This window comes from Cibotium barometz, chromosome 4 (assembly GCF_041138505.1).
Source record: "Cibotium barometz isolate CiBa-2024 chromosome 4, ASM4113850v1, whole genome shotgun sequence".
Lineage (NCBI taxonomy): Eukaryota > Viridiplantae > Streptophyta > Polypodiopsida > Cyatheales > Cibotiaceae > Cibotium > Cibotium barometz.
Genome location: NC_141049.1, coordinates 64,878,288 through 64,888,602, shown reverse-complemented (window position 1 = coordinate 64,888,602; position 10,315 = coordinate 64,878,288). Strand labels below are relative to the sequence as shown.

At 43.3% G+C, this 10,315-nt stretch overlaps 1 protein-coding gene across 1 annotated transcript; it reads right to left on the bottom strand.

Annotated features, from left to right (window-relative positions):
- Nucleotides 1-3,175: 3,175 nt before the first annotated feature.
- On the bottom strand, nucleotides 3,176-7,692 carry LOC147639510 (uncharacterized). The gene has a single exon (XM_086792101.1). It carries the CDS (start codon nucleotides 7,580-7,582, stop codon nucleotides 4,340-4,342), a length of 3,243 nt encoding a protein of 1,080 aa, XP_086648227.1. The 5' UTR covers nucleotides 7,583-7,692; the 3' UTR covers nucleotides 3,176-4,339.
- Nucleotides 7,693-10,315: the final 2,623 nt, after the last annotated feature.

Genomic DNA, 10,315 nt, shown 5'->3' with positions numbered 1-10,315 from the left:
CAAACCAGTTGAAAACTCAATCTTGAATTTTCACTTAATTTTAACACTTAGAATCTTTACTGCTAAAAAACTACTGAAAACTTGCTGGAATTTGTAATATTCAAAACTGCTAAAAAACTACTGAAAACTTACTGAAATTTATAATATTCAAAACTTAGGATTATCTTTAATCATACTTGGTTAATCTCGGAGGTATGTTACATTCTCTCCCTGTTAAGAAATCATCGTCCTCGATGATAAAAACATCTTATCCTCAATCATTAGGCCTTGAGAAATAGTTTTTTTCTTATTCAACTATTATACTTGATATAGTACTTGAGAAGTCGTATACCTTTGACTTTCAAGAAAACTATAAATATCCATTTGTATTCGTCTTGATATTTCTTCAAGAAAAGTCGCATGCTTTTGACTTTCAAGAACTCCATAATATACCCCAAGAAGATACACTTCCTAATTTGAAATCCCAATTGGTTCTGGATTAGTCTCAAACATACACAAAACAGTCACAACCAAATGTCTTGAAATATACAACTCAGGATTTCTTACCAAAATAAGCTTCTTAAGATGTCATGCCCTGCACTACCTTTGTGTAACTCCTGTTAAAAATATGCACCCAAAAAGATTTCTGCAATCCTTTACCTTTGGGCATACTCCGCACCATCTCCATAACTTTGTGATTCTTGCGCTCTACAACCCCACTTTGGTGCGGAGTATGAGGAACTGCTAAATCCCTCTTGATCCAATGTTCCTTGCAGCAGCAGGCATGTAACTCACGTAATGTGAATTTTGCTCCTCATCTATTGGAAACTTCTTCAACCCTTTTTTCTGTCTCATTCTCTACCAAGCTATGTCATATTTTGAATTTTCCAAAAGCTTCAACCTTATTCCCAAGAAAATACATCCACATCTTCCTACTAAAGTCATCGTCGATCAGTAATAATAAGAAGTAGAAAGAACCACCCAATACAGTTGACATTTTACCACAAAGATCTATATGTGTAAGCTCTAGAAGCCTTTGCACAATTCTTGCTTTCTTGTGGAAACGCATGCCGATGCTGCTTGCCCATCATACAACCTTCACACACATCTACATCTCTGAAAATGCTGGTAGTTGTGCCACAATCCTAGATCTTTGCATATCTTTTAAGACTCAACCTCTATTGTGGTTTCCCACAATTCATATGAATCAAGAATAGACATAATCTATAACTTCCAGAGAGTGTAATTTGTCCCATCCAACTTTCCATCATCAAAAGGTAGAGGACGGGCATAAGCGGCTACGTTATTTACAGATTGACCCATCTCTCCAAATCTCCCTTCAAACAGCAAATTGGCAAAAAAAAAAGCTTTGCTTAGAGACTGTAATTTGTTCCATCCAACTTTCCATGACCAAAAGGTGGAGAACAGACACGAGCGGCTGCACTGTTTTCAAATTAGGCCCTCTCCAAATCTACCTTCAAATAGCGAACTACCAAAACAAGCTTTGCATGAAGTCTATGCTATGATACCATGTGAGAAAACATAATAATGGAAGCAGGATCAACACAATACAAAGCACTGAATTATAGAAAGAAGTGGAGAGTAAACAGTATTACTACTTGCAAACTTTGACTACAAACTGAAGGCAGTTTGTCCATCTGTGTGCTCCAGATAAAGAGCTTCGATAATGATCTAGATAGATTCTAGGCGGTGGATGTCCTGCTTACAAGAGTGCTTGAATACAATAAACTCGATGATGAACTAAGGTTGCCAAACTAGTCTATATATAGTACCCACGTATATATAGTACCCACAGTCGGCATGGACATAGGTCGACCATGTCGATCAACCTACCACTTGGTCCAAAATGACTAACCGACGACATCCATCTTATATATATACAGTCATGAGGCCAGATGAATCTGAACTTATGAATAATTTTAAAAGAAAGAAGAGAATCACCAAAAACAAACAAAAGTAAAAAAGGCTTAATAGAGATACCCAAGAAAATAATAATAATACTAATAGTAATAATAACTTGCAAAAATAGATAAATACATAACTAAATCACACACGCCTATACACACACACACAAATTCTATATTGAACCACAACAAAAGAATTTCTAACAAACGAGCTAAACAAATTTTTAATGACTAATCAGCAAAACAAACTTTAAATGACTAATTCACTAGGAGAAAACAAGATAATTTCGTAAGGATTGTGCAGCTCCCACGACCATTTGAGACCGTCTGGACCCTCAAGTGGGCCCCGTAACCCAAGACCAGTGTCCTCGGTTTGTTGTCCATCACTCACTAATGCAATCGCTTAGCCCACACAAGCATGCATCCTACTTGGCCGAGTGCCAAGTCTACATAAGCCGTCTCCTAACCATCTGGCCACATTTGGCCACCATCTAGTGTACACTGGAATTATGGAGTGTTGAGGTATTGGAGCATTGAGCAAATGCTTTTAAAGCGGGTGTTCCACCCCCTACTGGACCTCCACTCCTTGCCAACACCCATGTCTACACTGCTTTACTCAACCCCAAGGCAGATGCCAAAGTTGTGCTACTAGGTATGTTATAAGTCCTTGAATTGCATGTTCATCTCTACACACAAACTCGTCCTGGAAATTCCCTTCGTATGTGTGTTCTTCACAACGTACTCCTTTAGGACCATCTCTTTTCACTCAACACTTAATGACAGTTTGCACTTGTGAAATACAAGTTCTCGTCTCAATACTCAAACCATGCAACAATACTAACCACTTCACGAACATCTTTAGTATATAAATGCATGGTGTATATATATACCTAGATGAATCTAGGAACATGCCCAAATTCACCTTTTAGGAATGTACATGTTATATACTCATGGTAGTCAACCCATATAACTATCAACTCCATTATGCATAGTATGGACTAGATACTACGACATCCCCACTAACGTCATCAATGCCCAGTAGTGGGTGTAGAACACTGTATCAAGATATGCTCTCACACACGCACTCCACACACACACACACACACACACACACACACACACACATAAGAGCATATATTCACACAAAGCCCTTCGTACTGAGTTTTTGTCAAACCTCTAGAGATGCAGGGCAGACTCAGCCATAATGATGCCTAGCACTAAGGGAAGTAGCAAATAGAAAGAAATAGTAAAGTAAATAAAGAAAATCATACTTAAGCTCAACGAATAATGCCAAAAATTAGCTTCATCTCTTTTCCGCACCTTGACAAACCAATGCATTTCTCCATCATCTGGACAAAAATGGAAATTCCCATCACAACTCTCGCTACCTTGAGCAGGCTATCTATTAGGCTGTTGTACGTCACTGTGTTGAGCTGACACCCCATACCTTCCATTATGTTCCCAACAATTCCATGGCCTCGTCTATCTTTCCCTCCTTAGCAAACCAATGCATCAGTGTAGCATAAGGCACTGTAGTCTGTGTTTGGGCTGCATCCTTGCTTTGTAATCTGGGCTAAAATGGAAACAATCATTTCCTCTTCCTACCTGAGCATTCCATGGATAAGGCTTGTGTAAGTACCATGTAAACCTATCAGGATCACACCCAGTGTTTTCCATATTGTCTAGCAGCTCAATAGCTTCACCTATCTTCCCCTGCTTGGCAAACGGATGCATTAGTACAGTGCAAGTCATTGTGTTTGGGCTGCAGTCTTTATCCATCACCTGGAAAAATATGAAAATGCCCATATCACCTCTCCCTACCTTAAGCAGGCCATCTATTAGGCTGTTGTATGTCACTTTGTTGGACTGGCACCCCATACCTTCAATTTTGTCCATCATTCCGTGGCATAGTCTATCTTCCTTTACTTGGCAAACCAGAGCATCATAGCAAGTTACAGTGTCTGGCCTGCATCCTTTCTCTATCATCTGAGAAAAAAATTGAAGGGCCACGTTGCCTTTACATGCATTGAGCAAGCCATCTATTAAGCTCAAGGTGGTTGAGTATTTTAGGTATGGTGCGGTATGGTACATGCACGGAACCAGTATGCAAAATACTCATCGGGATAAGTACTTTAAGTACGTTCAATTTTTTCTTTTTAAATATTTATAGTAAAAAAATGGAAAATGTAAAAAGGGAAAAATAAAAACTACATTTAATTTGGAAATTTTAGAGAAATTTGGGAGACTTGGAAGAATTGAAGAAATCACGAAAACTTGAGGGGAATTGCGCCGGCTTCGGGAAATCAAGGTAGATTATGAGAATTGGGGGAAATTAGGAGACTTGAGGAAAATTGAGAAACACAGGAGAATTGGGAGAAATGGGAAGAAACTGAAGGAAATTAGGGGAATTGAGAGAAATTAGCGATATTGACTGCTCAAGTCACTGTGTTTGGAGGGCAGCCCATACCTTCCCTTTTGTCAAGCAATTCTGTAGCTTTATCCATCTTTCCCTCCTTGACCAACCAATGCATCACTGAATTGCAGGTCACTGTGTTTGGACTGCACCCTTTCTCTGCCATCAGAGAGAAGATCTGAAGGGCCATGTTGCCTTTGCCTGTCTTGAGCAAGCCATCTATTAAGCTGTTGTAAGTCACTGTGTCTGGAGGGCAGCCCATAGCTTCCATTTTGTCAAGCAATTCTGTAGCTTTATCTATCTTTCCCTCCTTGACCAACCAATGCATCACTGAATCGCAGGTCACTGTGTTTGGACTGCACCCTTTCTCTGCCATCAGAGAGAAGATCTGAAGGGCCATGTTGCCTTTGCCTGTCTTGAGCAAGCCATCTATTAAGCTGTTGTAAGTCACTGTGTCTGGAGGGCAGCCCATACCTTCCATTTTGTCAAGCAATTCTGTAGCTTTATCTATCTTTCCCTCCATGACCAACCAATGAATCACTGAATTGCAGGTCACTGTGTTTGGACTGCACCCTTTCTCTGCCATCAGAGAGAAAATGTGAAGGGCCATGTTGCCTTTGCCTGTTTTCAGCAAGCCATCTATTAAGCTGGTGTAAGTCAGTGTGTCTGGAGGGCAGCCCATACCTTCCATTTTGTCAAGCAATTCTGTAGCTTTATCTATCTTTCCCTCCTTGACCAACCAATGCATCACTGAATTGCAGGTCACTGTGTTTGGACTGCACCCTTTCTCTGCCATCAGAGAGAAGATCTGAAGGGCCATGTTGCCTTTGCCTGTCTTGAGCAAGCCATCTATTAAGCTGTTGTAAGTCACTGTGTCTGGAGGGCAGCCCATAGCTTCCATTTTGTCAAGCAATTCTGTAGCTTTATCTATCTTTCCCTCCTTGACCAACCAATGCATCACTGAATCGCAGGTCACTGTGTTTGGACTGCACCCTTTCTCTGCCATCAGAGAGAAGATCTGAAGGGCCATGTTGCCTTTGCCTGTCTTGAGCAAGCCATCTATTAAGCTGTTGTAAGTCACTGTGTCTGGAGGGCAGCCCATACCTTCCATTTTGTCAAGCAATTCTGTAGCTTTATCTATCTTTCCCTCCATGACCAACCAATGCATCACTGAATTGCAGGTCACTGTGTTTGGACTGCACCCTTTCTCTGCCATCAGAGAGAAAATGTGAAGGGCCATGTTGCCTTTGCCTGTTTTGAGCAAGCCATCTATTAAGCTGGTGTAAGTCACTGTGTCTGGAGGGCAGCCCATACCTTCCATTTTGTCAAGCAATTCTGTAGCTTTATCTATCTTTCCCTCCTTGACCAACCAATGCATCACTGAATTGCAGGTCACTGTGTTTGGACTGCATCCTTTCTCTGCCATCAGAGAGAAAATGTGAAGGGCCATGTTGCCTTTGCCTGTCTTGAGAAAGCCATCTATTAAGCTGGTGTAAGTCAGTGTGTCTGGAGGGCAGCCCATACCTTCCATTTTGTCAAGCAATTCTGTAGCTTTATCTATCTTTCCCTCCTTGACCAACCAATGCATCACTGAATTGCAGGTCACTGTGTTTGGACTGCACTCTTTCTCTGCCATGAGAGAGAAAATGTGAAGGGCCATGTTGCCTTTGCCTGTCTTGAGCAAGCCATCTATTAAACTGATGTAAGTCACTGTGTCTGGAGGGCAGCCCATACCTTCCATTTTGTCAAGCAATTCTGTAGCTTCCTGTATCTTTCCCTCCTTTACCAACCAATGCATCACTGAATTGCAGGTCACTGTGTTTGGACTGCACCATTTCTCTGCCATCAGAGAGAAGATGTGCAGGGCCATGTTGCCTTTGCCTGTCTTGAGCAAGCCATCTATTAAACTGGTGTAAGTCACTGTGTCTGGGCTGCATCCTTTCTCTGCCATCAGAGAGAAAATGTGAAGGGCCATGTTGCCTTTGCCTGTCTTGAGCAAGCCATCTATTAAGCTGTTGTAAGTCACTGTGTTTGGAGGGCAGCCCATACCTTCCATTTTGTCAAGCAATTCTGTAGCTTTATCCATCTTTCCCTCCTGGACCAACCAATGTATCACTGAATTGCAGGTCACTGTGTTTGGACTGCATCCTTTCTCTGCCATCAGAGAGAAGATCTGAAGGGCCATGTTGCCTTTGCCTGTCTTGAGCAAGCCATCTATTAAGCTGTTGTAAGTCACTGTGTCTGGAGGGCAGCCCATACCTTCCATTTTGTCAAGCAATTCTGTAGCTTTATCTATCTTTCCCTCCTTGACCAACCAGTGCATCACTGAATTGCAGGTCACTGTGTTTGGACTGCACCCTTTCTCTGCCATCAGAGAGAAAATGTGAAGGGCCATGTTGCCTTTGCCTCTCTTGAGCAGGCCATCCATTAAGCTGGTGTAAGTCACTGTGTCTGGAGAGCATCCCATACCTTCCATTTTGTCTAGCAATTCTGAAGCTTGATCTATCTTTCCCTCCTTGACCAACCAATGCATCACTGAATTGCAGGTCACTGTGTTTGGACTGCACCCTTTCTCTGCCATCAGAGAGAAGATGTCAAGGGCCATGTTGCCTTTGCCTGTCTTGAGCAAGCCATCTATTAAACTGGTGTAAGTCACTGTGTCTGGAGGGCAGCCCTTAGCGCTCATGTGCTCGAGCAACTGAAAAGCTATTTCCGCCCGGTCATGCTGAGCCAACCAGCCGATCACCACATTGCAAGTGACTGTGTTGGGCTGGCAGTCCATGTTGGCCATTTGTTCAAAGAAGGCACGAGCTTCTGTGGCTCTCTCTGAAGCAAGATCTTGGGTGGAGACTTTACGCTTGGGGTTGAGGATGGCGAAGAGGAGGGCGTTGAAGACATGGATGTTGGGCGGGCAGTGGAGGCCCCGCATGGAGCGGAACACTCGTTTGGCCTCGTGAGGTAAGTTAGCCCGGCCGAGGGAGCCGATAAGGGCGGCTGGGCGTCCGAGGGATCTGCCGAGCGCGGTGAAAGTGTGGGAGTTATGGGCGAAGCGGGGCTGGTTGGGCGCCCATCTGAAGAGGCTCCAGGCCATGGCCGACGACGTCCGAGGGTGGACGTGGCTTAGCAGGGCAGGCGTGAGGGGATGATCGTGGAAGAGGGAGGCGAGGGTGGACTCCAGCGCAGGGCTCCATACGCGCTCTTCCGACAAAATGGCAGCGGCTTTCTGCGCAACAACAGTGCAGTCGCCACCGAATCGCACTCCCATGCTGTCGTCCTCTCGAGTCTCTCTCTCTCTCGAGTCTCTCTCTCTCTCTCGCGAAACCTGCAAGCGCCCGTCTGTGTTGTGTGAGAGAACAAAATCTTTTATGTTGTGTCCAATTTATTGTCATTTACGTTACCATATGTTTTTTTTTAAAAAAAAAACAGACAAGAGGGATTATATTATAATATAACAGAATACAAAATGCTTTTTAAAGAGAAGCATAACTCTTAACGGATAGATCTTTTGAAAGCTACAAGTTCTAGAATTTTTTCTACAATTGATTCATCCCTCTGGTTGATGATCCTCATCTCTTCTTCTATTGTTTCCCATGCTTGATTGAACTGGGACTGGGAGTTGGCTGCTTGGGTGAGCTTGTCGAATTTCTTGTTGGCTCTACTCACTGACTCTTGGTGCTTGCGTTGTAGCTTCTTCATTGTTTTCTCTTTGTCCAATTCTAGGGTTGTCTTCTTGGTGTTGCAAAAGCTATGTCCACATTTGTAAGAACCTGTAGCTGCAGACATAGATAGCTTCTCAAGGTATAAACCGAGTCCCTGTGCAAGGCCTGAAGTACAAATGCATTTCTAGATAACCAAATAGCCCATAAAAAAAAGCTCTTATTAAGGACCATAAATGAGAAGAGCATCCTATAGATTTGCCCAGAAGAACTTGAGTCCATGATAGAGTTATCCTGACTGAAGAAAGGCATTCCTGCACAGCAGCAGTTCACGTGCATGAGTATTAGAAAGGCATTCCTGCACAGCAGCAGTTCACGTGCATGAGTATTAGCTGGACAAGACCAAAAAAGATGGGTGACTGTTTCTGGGTGCCTCCGACATCTGGGCAGACACTTTGCCCTATACCCAGCTTGGTTGCCCTTTCAATGGTCCATACTGCATGGTGGAGAATCAGCCACAAGAGGCAAGATAATTTCGAGGGGATTAAGCTAGACCATATGTTTTTGAACCTGTTATTCCATGTTTCCCTGTCCCATAGGATATTCCATCTCTGATTTAGCTTTATATGAGTTGGGGTAGGGTCGGTAGACTTTGGAATAGGGAGGAGAGGCTCACCGTTGCTCCACGAGAAGGATTTTTTGTGGACTTTACCTTTGCTCAGAAGATGAGTGTTATGACCTTCCCATAGGTCCATTCTTGCCTGCCGCAATTCAGATACAGTTTGATTGATTCTATACTTGTTGCATAGCTCCTCTTGTGTTCGCCATCTGCTATCTGTTGGATCCCTCAGATCATCCCAAACTTGTAACCCTTTTTTGAACAGAGAGAGAGCTAGTTTGACCTGATGAGGTTGAATAGGGGGGAGGTTGATTGCCGGCCACCAAATTGAGTCGTTGGAGTGAACTCCATGAGCCCATCTTGGGTTAGGATTTAGTCCGGTGTTACCTTCTAGGTGTTCTAGGCTCTCCAAAGGCTCTTTAGGAGGGAGCTTCCTTTGGGTTTAATCTGGTAGGGGCTCAACCACAGAGTGGTATGAGGGAGGTTTTTCCACGCATGGTAATCCTTCAAAGAGAATTTCTCCAGATCTTTGTTTAAGAGAATAGCCCAGTCCTCATTGGGATCCTTCTAGTTTCTTACTAACTATTTGGTAGCCAATCTGTTAGCTATTTCAGCTATGTTGATGATACCCAATCCACCTTTCTCCTTTGGGAGAGTACATATCTTCCACCTTACTTTTGGGATTTTTTTCTTCAAAGGGTCCCCGAACCAAAGGAAATTCCTACACAGCCTTTCAATGCTTTTCAGAGCTCTGTCTGAGGGTCTCCAACAAGAGAGAAAGAAGAGTGTGGCTGGGATGAGGAAGTGGTTAATCACACCAGAATTCTGCCCCCCATTGAGAGCTGGCATCCTCTCCATCTATCAAATTTCCTTTGTAGTTGATTGGCTATCCATTCCCACTGTTGGTTAATGGTCACCCTAAACCCCACGGGGATGCCCAAGAGTCTAAAGATTTGGCCCTCTTTGAGTAGTTGACATCTTGTATCAGTTAGCCATTGGGGGGGGGGGTTCGATATTGCTCTGATGCCCATTTTGCTATGGTTGATCACAGAGCCTGAGGCTGATATCAAGACATTCCCAGAAGTTTTGAAGTGAGTTAGGATCATTGTTTACCAGTGCATTGGTATCATCTGCAAATTGTTGGAGACACATTTGACCAGCTCCCTTTGGGAGTTGTATTCCTTTGATGTGGCCAGCCTGCATTTTCTTCTGAATCAACCAACTCAAACCATCTGCAGCTATGGCAAAGAGGAGAGGAGCTAGCGGGCAACCTTGTCTGATGGATCTATGGAGGATGATAGGTTCAGAAAGCGTGCCATTGACTGAGACTTTTGCCCTAGCATTGCCAAAGAGGGTGGATACCCAGTGTATAAATCGGCTTCCCAACCCCATGTTATGCAGAGACTCTAAAATAAAGCTCCATTCAAGCCTATCATGGGCTTTGTCAAAGTCGATCTTGAAGAATACAAAATCTTGGTTGGAATTCTCAGCATACTCTATACCTTCCCATAGTCCTATGAAGAATGTATATGCCTTTGATGAAGCCTTTTTGTTCCTTTCTCACCCAATCCTTTAGGTGGTTAGTTAGCCTTCTTGAAAGGATTTTGGCATAGATTTTGTATGTTGTTGTGAGCATAGTGATGGGTCTCCAGTTTGAGATATTCTCCTTCTCCCCTCTCTTCTGTATCAGATTGATGACTCCATCGGTGATGCTAAATGGAAG